General features: G+C 39.7%; 1 protein-coding gene across 1 annotated transcript; it reads right to left on the bottom strand.

Annotated features, from left to right (window-relative positions):
* Positions 1-13,553, bottom strand: ankrd33bb (ankyrin repeat domain 33Bb). Its single transcript, XM_085438757.1, has 5 exons — positions 13,059-13,553; positions 6,985-7,114; positions 1,944-2,084; positions 1,663-1,826; positions 1-1,548 (listed from the first exon to the last, which is right to left on the bottom strand). Exons 1-5 carry the CDS (start codon positions 13,551-13,553, stop codon positions 892-894), a joined length of 1,587 nt encoding a protein of 528 aa, XP_085294883.1. The 3' UTR covers positions 1-891.
* Between the last annotated feature and the right edge of the window lie 318 nt (positions 13,554-13,871).

Genomic DNA, 13,871 nt, shown 5'->3' on the forward strand with positions numbered 1-13,871 from the left:
TTATTTTTATTGCACGAGAGAACAAAACTGCAAAGTGCAAACTGCATTCAGGACAGACACGTGTGTTATACTGCTAACACAACATTAGCTCTTCAGGGGCATCTGCATAGATAGCATGCTATTGCTAACACAAAGCTAGCGAATAGCTAGCTGAGGGGTATAGCTGGGCGGATGAAGAGCCCACCCCAGCAGATAGAGCCTGGGTTTAGATAGGTAATAAAGGCAGTGATGAGGGTTTTTTCTATAATCCCTTTAAATTCTCTTTGTCCTGATTTCGTTTTTGTGTTTTGTTGTAGGTTTTGTGTTTAAAGTTAACGCTGTGCCCTCATCAGGATAGGGATTCGTGTCAGTGTGTGGGACTGTAGCCTCAGGTTTATAGTTAATGTGACAGTGCATTTCAGGACTTATTATAGAGTAACATGTAAGTAATGTAACCGTTAGTGTCCACAGATTACTTTCTATGATGAGTAATTAAGTACTGTGTTACTTTTAAGAAAAGTAATGAGTAATGTGTGATGTTTTCCTTTTTTTGAATAAGCATCTCACCACTCTCTGCCACATTCCATAGAATGCATAATAATACACAATGAATGTTGTCAGCATACCAACAGACATACAAATAAGAGATATTATGTTACATGTACATGATATTTTTCTTGTGCTCCCATATCTGCCACATTCCAGCACAAAGTGCACCTTGAAAAGTAAGAGTGGTTTCAAGTAGAAAAAAAGGCAACATTGCAGGAAACCCTAACAAAGAAGACGATGAGCAGTTTGGTCTACAAAGTGTCTTTTTCTGCAAGAATATGCATTTTGAGAGCCATGTCGAGATTTACACTGAGCACTTTGAAGCTACAGTAAGTCACGTCTCCTTTAGCTTTCTTTGGTCCTTCATCTTCTCCTAATCAGGGGTAGCAGTCGTTGCCGCTCCTCCTCCTGCATCCTCCCTATTTTCTTCATTTTGTAATCCCACTTGGGTATCTGGAGCTGGTTCTGGTTACTGTTCCTTCTGAGTTTTTCTGGTTTGTAGCTTGGAGCTGGGGCCTTGCAGAGCCTCACCTTGGGAACCACTAGGCCCGGCCTCACACTGCTTCTCCTCAGCATATGGAGTGGCAGCAGGCTGGCTCGTCTTATGGCCACTGTGGACGCCGCTGCCATGTTGTTTAGCAGCTGAGGCTGGAGACTGGCCCTCCGATCCTTCTCCCTGGGGATGAGGAGGATCCGTGAGTTCTGGAAAAGTTTCTTGTAGTTGTTTAGCCTCTCTGGGCCCAAGCGCTTCAGCTCCGCCAGACGTTGCCTCTTTAGAATCTCTTGCACCGCGTGACGACGTTTTCCGATGCACGGCGGGCTGCTCGGGCACACCGTGCGGCAAGCTGTGGCGATAAGCGGACTGGACAGTCCCGTGGTGATCCGGACCATGTGTTCAAGGACACCATCTTCCATAGGTTTTACCTTGTTGTTGATGTAAAATCTATAAGGGCAGCAGGAAAGAAGGTTGATCAAACGCTGCTTACAGGTCTTTGGCTCTTGGGCCTGGGCCACCAACTCCTGTAGAAGACCAAATAGTTCATTTAAAAAAGAAACATTTAACTTGAAAATTGGATTATATTTTAAATGCGGTGCCTTCAACAGTTGATCCAAAATTAAGAAACGTGTATTAACCTCCAGCAGTGGCCACTCCAGGGAGAAGGAGTCACAGAACTGCTCAGGACAAGGGTTGGACATCAGCCGACTCATCAGGCGGGCTGTTTCATACCGACCGGTGAAGAGCGCCCACTCCTTGGGTGTCATTTTCCGGCCAAAGTCCCGAGCCTGGATATCACCTCCTGTATGGATATGTGTGTGGGGGGGGGGGGTGTTTTGAAAATCACAATAATTTTTAGAAATGTTTTCTTTGTTCCCTCGGTGTTGAGGCTTTCATGATCTTTATTGCATTTATATACCTGCCAACATGATCGATCTAACACACTCAGCCCGGCCCTGCATGGCAGCCTTCATCAAAGCTGTGAAACCGTGACAGTTCCTCCTCTCGATGTCCAGACCAGGAAAGTAGTTTAGTAGGTAGTTGGAAATGATGGCATGACCTGCACAAGAAAAAACACATGTTATGAAAGGATTGCATTTGTATATTCCAGCAGCCGCTTTCTCCTTCTTCTTTCTACGATACTTCGATGACATTTTTCTGAAAACACAGTGGACATTAAGTTGCAGTCTCCAGTGGCTGAAACATGAAGCCATTTCTAAAATGTCAAAAGAACTGCGTTTTCTCTAGTGGCCACTTGAGTCTGGCTTCAAAAGTGAGTCGTTCCCCATAGGCTCCAGTGTTGAAACGCCCAACGTCATCAATGAAAATAGCACGTTTACTGCCTGAGAGAAAAATCACTTTCAGTCCAGAGCAAATTTCCTCCTCCATAACAAATGTGCCGAACCTGAATCTTTTTTATAATTCACCTTTCATGACTTTGTTTGGTCTTAAAGTTTGCAGCATGACTGCTATGACAGGTGTGCCAACACAGGCAGGTGCTCCTGCAGGGCCTCACTTCTGCTAATTCCAGTCATTAAATCAGATCTTTTTGTGGTGCTGTTGAAGTTTGTGCTCCTGTTTTGGTGAGTAAAATTATATTTTATTTGTTTATTTATGTGTGTTGCTCCCATACAGTGTATGGATGCAACTTGTTAACCAGGGTTGCTAGCATTATCTGATAACATGATTTAATGTGAAAGCATTTTAATTAAAAAAACAACACTAAAGCTACTCATTCTAACATCTGAATCGTTTCTTTCAGGTTTATTTGAGACAGCACTTTGAAAAGTGTTGCCATGCAGAATCTAAAAATATGTCTATCACATTTGTGTTACACATATTTTTAAAAAATCTTAGTTATGATCTTATTATTTTTAAAACACTTACACACTTTCATCTTTAATGTCATTACTTTGCGTATCCTTTTCACTTGTTTTTTTTTTGCAGGATGAAATCACACTAGTGCTACAAACCCCAAATAATGCCAAAACCCCTGTCAGATTGGTTAGCACTGAGTCATCAAGCAAAACTGTGTGCATTAAGATCAGGATGTAGTAATTATAAATTTTTTTTAAAATATATTTTCTTAGAAATCCAGAGCAATCGGCTGCAACATTCCTAAATGAGCAAAACCAGGCTAAGGATGTGAGATACAGTTTTAGCATTGGGCTGGACATAAATTCATTACTGCCTTGATTCCCAAACTAAGTCTAGAGTTTAGTCTAGAGTTTAGTAAAGGGTCAGGAAGCACTTTTGTGATGGTGCAGTGTGTGGTGGTGGTCGCCTGAGTCGTCTGAGGTGCTGCTGAAGATTTTTGTGTGAAAAAGGATCGATACTTTTTTAATGAAGCAGAAAATGAAGAGCAGCCTACAGCTATTCATCACTGGCTGCAGTGAGCCATTCATCATTGTTAGCAGATAAGAGGCCAGGGCGCCATGTCTGATACATGTGGCTGCATCACTATGAAATTACTTATGATGGTACGGATTAATGTGAGCAAATAACGGTGATTCTTGCAATGGGAACCACCAGACCCCATTATACAACACAAATCATAATTTGGATCTATTAAAATCGGTGTGACTCATTTCTATGCGGTAGATTTTCTTCCACCATATAGAGCTGTGCAAAAGTCTTGAGCCACCCCCCATTTCTTTCTGTTTTGCTTCTAAGGAACCAGACGTTCTTGTCACGTTTAAAGTGGTCTCAAGCAATAGTTCTGTCGTCTTTCTGATGAGTTTTTCTTTGGACTGAAAATCAGCAGCAACAGGTTTTATGGAGAGATGAAGTCAAACTTAAAAATTTGGGTTCAAATCATTGTCAGCATTGTGAACAGAGGAGTAACAGGGAGTGTCTGACGCTCTGTGATGGTGTGATGGGAGCATTTCAGCCAGTGCTGGTGAGGATCTTGTCAGATTTTGTTTCACTGCACAGTACTATCAGGAAAGTATCTGACTTTCAACAGCTTCATTTTGCAGTGTGACAATCATCCCAAACACGCTTCCAGGCCGTGGATTGGTCTCCCAATGAATAAGCTGCTGAAATCGGCAAGTTACCCTGGAAACAAACTTAAAAGAAACATTTTAAATAAAAGCGGCACGTGATGCCACTCATGCCTTCAGTACGTAATCACCTGCTTCGATTAGTATTTCAATTAAATATTTGGCTTTTGAGGGTTTACAGATCTCCATATTAAAAAAATAATAATAATTAAAATGTGTGGAAGGGAGTATTTACATAGTCCATCACTGCATGACTACACAGTGATGAACTGAAGTAAACAGACTTTGTGTGCCTTTATGTAGAGTTTAAGCCAAATATAGCTTCTTGTAATTTGCCTTTTGTTTTTGTGATAATGAATCAACACATACTGCATGGACAACCCAAGTTTATAAATTCACCTGATCTCATGCTTTTCATTTAGACACACAAGAAAGCTGCAAATGAAGATGTTGCAGTAAAAAAGGAAACTGAATTTAGTCATGTCCATTAGCTAACTGAAGCACATTTATGATACCTGATGATTTCCCTAATACACAGTGATGGCCTTTGCAAGTTGCAGTTTGCCCACTACATTTCAGATGCTTGTTGATGTCATGGAGAAATAAAAATGAGCTTTGAAACGTAACTTAATTACAGTCTTCATACCAACACGGATGCACAAAAGATTGTCCCTTTTCTTAATCAGCTCAGCCACTTTATTTGCTTCCTTCTGGAGGTGAGCGTCCTCTTCAAAATTTTTCAGAACGGACAAGAAGTTGTCCTTTGGCGCAGCTTGGCTGGTTTTTCATTCTTCTTTTGTCTTGCTGGCTTCTTTCGACTCTCACATTCTCTCCTGATCAGATCAGCCACCTTGAAGGCTTCGTGTTGGATGTGGGCACACAGGACTTCGTTTACCATGATGGTCCAGAAATGTTCTTCAAAAACTATCTGCTCTATCTGTGGCACAGATGATTTTTCATCCTCCCAGAATTTTGGGATCCAGTTACCCACTGTGTAAATTTCCGTCTTAAGATGGCCGTAGGTGGTCACGTCTTTCAATTTAAACCAAAAGGTTTCATTGGAAAGACTTTCCAACGTATTCTGGGATCTTTGGGCTTCACAGAGTTGCATGTTTTTCTGCATTTGTTGATGGAACATTTGCAAGGTTGGAAGAAAATCACAGTTACAGATCAACATTAGCAATCTGTAACATAACTGAAGTCGTGTTTGTGGAGAAAACACAGCTCTGGAGCTGTGACGTCATCACATTCTATAAGATGTATCAATGACATATAGAATGTGATTACCATGGAGGGCTTTTACACACACACACACACACACACACACACACACACACACACACACACACACACACACACACACACACACACACACACACACACACACACACACACACACACAATCCCGTTCAGCTATCTTAGTGAGGACCTTCATTGACATAATGCTTTCCCTAGCCCCTTACCCTAAACCTAACCATTAAAAATGAATGCCTAACCCTAACACTTACCCTTACCCTAAACCTAACCATAACCTAATTGTAACCCTGACACCAAAACCACATTTTGAGCCTCAAAAAGGCCTTCAAATTTGTGAGGACCGGTGTGTGTGTCCTCACAAGTGACTGTTGGTTCTCACAAGTATAGTAGAATGCAGATTTCAGGTCTCACAAAGATAGCTTGACAGGAACACATGCGCGCGCACACACACGATGTGATTGCTTCATCTTGTATCAGAACATAGTTAATAAACAATATAAATAGAACCATTAATCCATCAGAAACCATCTATACCTTATAAACCTAATATTGGCGTTAATTAAAAATATTAATTACCTTTAATTAAGTTACCAGTATTTTTCGTTAAAAAGCTGATCAACTCAGTTTATTTGAGTTGGCTTAAATCAGGAAAATTGAGGAAGCTGGAATGTGACTAAGTACGTTTACACTATACTGTACTTAAGTAGTCTGTCTCTGTGTGTTAGCCCTGTGACAGACTGGCGACCTGTCCAGGGTGTACCACGCCTAACAAACAGTGCTTGACAGCTGGGATAGGCTTCAGCGCCCCCCGCGACCCTGAAAAAGGATAAGCGGAAGCAAATAGATGGAGTACTTAAGTAGCATATGAAGCCTGCTTGACTTTTACTTCCCTCTTATGTCCCTCTCTATTGTTCTATCACTATAGTTCAGTTGATTTCACTTTATTAAAGACACACACGAGCAAATAAAATGCATACATGCAAATTACATTCTGGAGTTCTTTACGCTACACATACAACTGTGCATCAGATTGTGAAATATAGCATGACAGGTAGGAACTCCAACACTAACAAACATTTGGCTTGCACTGCTCCACCTTTGCAACTTGAGATTCAGCCTAAATCCATCATTATATGCTTCAGTGAGTTTCTGCACACTGCTCTCTCTGTAGCTCTTCCACAAAGGAGCAGCGTACATTGGAGTGCAGAGAGAGTCCAGCCTTCACTGGAACACATACCAAACTTACAGCTCAACATATTAGCATGTGCATACATTAAGCGGCATTATGTATTTTATATTTTACTTCATTATCTGACTGTTTATGTTACTGTTGGAGTTTTGTATCTAAAACATACAAATCAGCCACACAGCTTTTTAAATAACATATAGAAGAAACTTGTTATCACATTTTTCTAAACATTGTATGATCTGAGTAACTTTGACTGTTCTTAGAAAAACAAGAACAATTTAAGATATATAAGATGAAATATCTGTTATTATTTCAAGAAAAAAATCATTTGCAAGCTGTCATAACAAGAAACATTCTGTAAAAGAATAACAAGAAAGAATTTAAACGATTAGACTGTTAAATTTCAAAAGTATACTCAGTTTCAAAACCTCTGTTTTTAAAACATGTGTGCAAGTATGGACTGTGGTGGGATTTGATTCAAAGGCCTGGGGGGGGGGGGGGGGGGGTTTTACCTGCTTGAGCTGCAGTTATAAGAGCGGTGTTCCCCTCGTTGTCCTGCCAGTTAACATCCAGATACGGGCATTGAGAAAGAGCGATGACCACATCCACATAGCCGTTATAGCACGCCACAATCAAGCCAGACTGAAACACAAAAACAAAACGCCTTGGCATCCAACGTTTTCTTTTTCTGTGATTTATTTCAGCTCCTAAAACACACACACACACACACACACACAAAATCATTCTTATTTACAGTGAAGCTTGTTGTTATATTCTCTTTTTATGGCTCTATAAAAATGTTCACCTCCAGGACAAAAAGCAATGTGGTGATTGCCATAAAAAAATAAATCTTACTGGTCTGCCCGCTTACATGTGAATAACAAGGTGGTGTTCTGTTTTGTTTTTGTCACAGTGAGTGGGAACACACTGGTAAAGGTTTCGGGCTGGACAATCTTTTTTTGCTCTAAACAAAGTTGCTTTGAGCAGATTTGCATTTGTTTTAAAAGGTCATTGCTGTTAAATCGTTTAGTGTATCTGGTCAGCAAAGTGGCACACTGCAGGTTCAGTTTGTAGATGACATTAGTGTTAGTGTAGTCAATACTGTGTGTGCGTGCATTCATGCAATGAACATACATTAATTCAATTCAATTCAATTTTATTTATATAGCGCCAAATCACAACAAAAGTTGCCTCAAGGCGCTTCATAGATAAAGAGAAAAACCCAACAATCATATGACCCCCTATGAGCAAGCACTTTGGCGACAGTGGGAAGGAAAAACTGTGAGGAGGTAAAATTATTGTTATTGTTAAAATTATTAACAAGATAATCGACCTCTGTTGGAGTAGCGTTCAGATAGCTGCTCTGCTCTATGTTGGTACAGGTCATTGAAGATGATCACAGTGGGTGGATTATATTCTTAAACTTAGTTACAGCGCTTTCAGAAAGACATCTACTTTGATAAAGTCTACTCTCCACTTCTGTGTAATCAATTATTGTAAATGTAAATGCTATCAGGAAATGATCAGACAGGAGAGGGTTTTCAGGAAACACTGTCAAATGTTCAGTTTCTATGCCATATGTCAAAACAAGATCTAGAGTGTGATTAAAGTGGTGGGTGGGTTCTTTTACATTTTGAGAGAAGCCAATTGAGTCTAATAACAGATTAAATGCCATGTTGAGGCTGTCATTTTTAGCATCTACATGGATGTTAAAATCACCCACAATAATTATTTTATCTGAGCTGAGAACTAAATTAGATATAAAGTCTGAGAAATCAGACAGAAACTCTGTGTAAGGCCCAGGTGGACGATAGATGATAACAAGTAAGACTGGTTTCTGAGTTTTACAGCTGGGGTGGACAAGGCTAAGCATCAGGCTTTCAAATGAATTAAAAGTCTGTCTTGGTCTTTCGTTAATTAATAGGCTGGTGTGAAAAATTGCTGCCACACCGCCCCCTCGGCCTGTGCTTCGAGATTTCTGGTAGTTAGAATGTCTCGGGGGTGTTGATTCATTTAAGCTAACATAATCATCCTGCTGCAACCAGGTTTCTGTAAGGCAGAGTAGATCGATTTGTTGATCAATTATTAAGTCATGTACTAACAGAGGAGAGAGACCTAATATTTAATAATCTACATTTCACTGTTTTACTCTTTGGTTCAGATGTGGATACTGTATTGTTCTTTCTTTGTAATTGTTTATGTTTAAGTTGTTTGTTGCTGGTTTTTAGTTTGTTTTTTTGTCTTTTTGGGAGCTGACACAGTCTCTATGGAGATGGGTTTGGGGGGGGGGGGGGGGGGGGGGGTTTAGCTGTACTGTTTCACCACATGTAATAGTAGTTTGTGTCCAGTCAAGACAACAAGACATTTTGTGCACACCAGTCTTCCCAAATCGTGTAGTACAACAATGAAAAAATATTATACATGTTTTTGCTTTAGAAGAAGCTTTTATTGCTCAACCAGAACTTGATTGCAAGGCAAGTAATGGCAGTTATTCAACTTTAAGACAATAGCAGTGCCATGAAGTTAAACTATTAAGATTGCAACTATTATTTTTGGTGTTGATTATTCACAAAACATGTCCTTGATTATTGGTCTCATTTAAATTTGTTTTTCTCTGATTAACAGTACAAAACCCAAAGAGGTTTAGATTTGCATGATTTTTTATTTAAAAATTTAAGGATCTAGAATCAGAATGAGTGATTTTTCCTTGTAAATATGTCTTACCTGTACAAAGAAAAACAAAATCCACTGGTCATTGCTTTCTTTATCCATTTGTAGTGTGCACACATTTTCAGTTTGCTTTTGTTAGAAAATGCCAAAGTTTATGAATTGGGCACGCTGCTGGTAAATGCACAAGAAGACTGAGATGGGTTTTGAGGTTTCTGCTGCAGTCTCTGGCCAGTCTGCTTCCAACACAACACATATTAAAGATGACATCCAGTTTGCAGTCATATGCCAATAATTGGGTCTTTTGTGCTTCACAAAGAGTGCAAACAGTTAGTGGGTTGACCCCACAGTGTTGTGATTCCAAGAAGAATTTCCCATAGAGACAGCAGATCTAAAGGGCATTGGGTAATCGTTTTTCAAACGGCTGGTAAAAAAGTTTTGGTAAAAAAGCAAGCTGTTGATAGAGATGATGTCAGCCAATTTGATAGCAACACCCATGACAACACATTCATAATCAAGGCGACCCTAAGGACTTCACATTAATCCAGAACTACTCTCCACTGTGTGTTCCAGCTCAACAGAACATACAGAATCTTCTACCCAGTGTGCAGAAATGTTCAGAAATAAGTTCACTTTCAAATTTATCTTCAGATTAACAATAAAACACAGCTTTCTTAACTTTGTTAAGAACAAAAACGTGCCAAAAGTGCCAAGAACTGTGCTTCCTTTAGTGGTCAACTGCAGCTGGATTCAAAGTGAGCTATCCCATTGACTACCATGTTATAAAATGTCCAACTTTAAAGCATTAATGTGCTGTAAATGTGCCTTTGTGTAACAGCCTGGTACACAAAGAGATTTTTTTTAACCAACTGGAAACTAGAGTTAGATTTTTGACTCAGACTTTGACTAAAGTTTGGCAGCAGTGTTGGCAGCTGAAATGGTTCCAGCTGCCAACAATGGCAACTGGAACCATTCCTGCCTGCTGGGCCTCACCTCCTTTGACTGAAGTCACAAAATTATGTGATAAATAACACAATAAACTTCAACACAATAAACTAAAACTGACAAGCACAAGTAGAAAGGACTGTTGAAACTCAATAATTTGAACAATTAGGCTTCTTCTTAATAGAACAAAATAAGCATTACTCTTTTATTTTCACAAGAAAGGCTATTGAAAGCACGTAAGACAAACCATATGGAAAATAAATGTAGCAGATGTTATACTTAAAATAAGTGTCACAAGTGCAGCTGGTCAAATCGCCTACTAGTACTGTAGTTTGTGCAGTAGTAGTTTGTGTCTGTGTAGTTAGGCAGGGTCTTTGCACTAATTAGCCAATATGTGTGTGCAGCTTGCTAAGCAAACAGGTGAAATTAGCACTCCACCTTTTCATCTGAATATGGAAAACAACAACATTGCGGTCTCTATGGTTCTTACCATTTAGCATGTGTTTGTGAATTAGTTGTTCTAAATTCACAGGTCTGTGCGAGCATTGGCCACTAAAACAACAAAGAAAATCAAAGAAACTGAAGTAATTGTGGTGTAAAGTGGAAGTGATTCACTGGAAGTGGGATGTCTAAAAATGACCAAGAGACAGTAACCGGGTTTAAAAAAAGATCCTCACCTCACCTGTAGGTGAGATATTGGCAAGAACTTAAACTAAAAGTCAGACATCTATCAAGAATGAAAAGGTATAAATTTCATGGTTATTTCATGGTATTTCATGACAAAATAGTGAACTTAGAAAATATACACAAATTGTGAAATTGCACCTCTTTAAAATGCAGCTCAATTAAACCTAGCTCCAAGAATAATTTTCACCGACAGTTCTGAGATAAGCTGCATGTTATTCTTGGATGCGCTTGTAGGACTGGCTTTAAAATTGCATGACAAAAATATCATACACATAAAAAAAAACCTGTATCACCAACGTAGCCTGGACAACATTTGCTAGTTAGATGAAGTCAGCTATCTCATCTTAGCATATTTATATGCATATTTATAATTATACGGTTCTTGGAGTGAGCGCACACACTCATGAAGTTTAGTAACTTCAGGTCACTGCAACAAGCCCAGGTACAGTTTACCGACGGATGGGTACAGGACCTTGAAATGCACCGTGTAGAAAGTAAAGACCATCGTACATATCATAAGTTTACCAGTCTCACAAATTGTCGTCATAAATACACATTCGTTAACCGTTTATTAATAGGACCTTTGAGCTCAATGGTAATTAATTAGCAGTGGAAATAATTCCTGGTAGCATCACAGAAATGTAGCAGTGACAATAATACTGTATGCTGTAATCGTACTGGGCAATTAGTGATACAAAAAACCTGTTTTATCCTGTGAATAAAAGTATATGTTTTTGTCAATGTACCATAATAACAGAAGCGAAACGCAATATTGTGTCAGGACAATTCACTATTTATGCACAATAAACACAATAAATAAAGGAGCATAGCGCGACAATTTCTGTTCAGCGCCAGACTTGCTTGTAACCTATATCACTAATTATGTTATGAAAATGACGTATTAACTACTACAAAACACTGACCTTCGTGTAAATGCTTGGAGCAGACTAACCTGTGAGCTGGAGTGTTCTGGGACGTTATATTTGATCTTTGAATGGCTGCAATCCAGTCGCCTTTGTTACTTCGGAAACATGGCTTGAACAATTTCTCTTCAACGATGTAATCCGATAACAACCGATCTCTTTACCCGTCGGCTTCCCGTGGCTGTCATGCGACCGGCTATTGCAGTTAATAATACAACGGCTTCTTGACATTTTTGTGTTTCTTTTTATCGCTGTATAACTGATTTTAATTGAAAGCCTGCGTGCGCTAGTACCGCTTGCCACGAGTTCCCAGAATCCTTTGCGGTTCTACCCGTGAATGACGTCACATTTTCAATCTCTATATAATATGCATGTTAAATTTTATATTTGGGGTAAAATATCAAGTCTTTTCAAGTAAACCGGTTCAAGCCCAATTCAAGTCCCAAGTCATTGGTGTAAAAGTCCAAGTCAAGTCACAAGTCTTAGAACATTTTTTCAAGTCAAGTCTAAAGTAATAAAATTAATGACTCGAGTCTGACTCGAGTCCAAGTCATGTGACTCGAGTCCACACCTCTGATAGTAAGCCTTTAAAAGGTTGGGCAAGGTTGGCAAGCTGCATTGTGACACGGTAACTGCACTGGCCCATCTGTCACTGAAGGCTTAACCAACTGCTCTGAACCTCCTTTAGGATCTGACCTTCAGTGTCTTACTGGGTTTTAAGAGCTAGACCATGCTCAGCTGACCTGACAGAAAAACCAGATATCAGTGATAGAGCAGGATGATGATAGCATTCTTTTACTCAAAGCAGGCATAAAGGGTGTCATAAGAAAATCACAGGTGTGTAATATTTTGTTTTGCACTTTCAAATTATTTAAATTTAAAATTGCTTGAGGTGTGTAATCTGACACAGTGAATGGTGTGCTTGCATAAATGTTTGTCAAAGTTCTATCATATCTGTATACAACTGAATTATGACCGTAACCTCAGTGCTGCACAGCTGTCATGAGTCATCGCATATCTTGTAAGCATATTCTTATATGTTGTTTTGAAGACTATGTGCTGATAGCCACCCAGGCACTTTTAATAGATGCTTTTTTTTTTTTTAAATCAAGCAGTCTACCTTAATATGGTTTTGTTATTGTTCGTAAAGTTAAGTCGAGACCAAGGTAAGACCTACTGACACATTACATGTACAGAAGCAAAGGTATTTATGAACACAACTGTACTAATGACGTTGAAAGACAGCAGCGCAGTTTTCCATTTGTACTGCTATTAATTTTTTCATAAAAAAACATTATTTATGAATAAAAAGGTGCGTGAGACTTTGTCAAAGACATTATTCTAATAAATGCACAGATACCAACTCTTCTGTTTCTGTCCGTCTCCTTCACTTCCTCTTCAGTCACTCCTTGTCTGATCATGATCTTGACAATGACGGCATTGTTGTTGCAGCAGGCCTTGAAGAAGGAGATGGGCTCTGGACTGTCAGAGCTAAACGAGTAGCGCATGTGAGAGGTGACTGAATTGTCGAGGGGATAGAAGGAGTCATCTGAGGCAATGCTCTGTGTGTCTGAGCGATCGGGCAAGGTCTCAAAGTCCAACTCTTCAAATTCCTGGTAGATATCATCCTCATCCTCCCAGTAATTTCGAGTGTAATCGATTTCAAGTTCCTCATTATCTGCCTCGCTTGATTCCTCGCTCTCATCGTCGTCTTTGCCAGCCTTGGTGACGGACATGACAGGAATATCCATATCCACTTTATTGGTTCTATACTCAGTCTTACTAATTCTGACTCCTCCAGCCACTCCATTCTCTTGAACCTTTGAACCTTTACCTTGTTCCTCCGTTATTAGCACCATTTAAATCCTCCTCCGTCGAAAACACTCTTCGAAAATCCTTGTGGGAGCCAGAAGAAGTCTAGGAATTCTCAATTACCTTGGAGTCCATTGGCTTTCTGAAATATGATGATTCCTTCTACCCCCCAGCAAACTCAATCCTGCCAGTTTCCCGACTTCCATCAGTTTTTTGCTGCGTTGGATTTCCCAAACGAACAAGGACAATCCTTTATCACTACTGATAAGTCTTTGTCGGTGCCAAAGAGGTTAGGATTCCCGAAGACTCCAAAACACAGTGTCCTCAAAGGCTTGATCATGTGCATGATCAGTTGCTCTGGGCTG

The sequence above is a fragment of the Copadichromis virginalis genome, linkage group LG18 (genome assembly GCF_057382275.1).
Source record: "Copadichromis virginalis isolate Kocher_CV1m ecotype Utaka linkage group LG18, C_Virginalis_male_GT1.1, whole genome shotgun sequence".
NCBI classification, from domain to species: Eukaryota; Metazoa; Chordata; class Actinopteri; order Cichliformes; family Cichlidae; genus Copadichromis; species Copadichromis virginalis.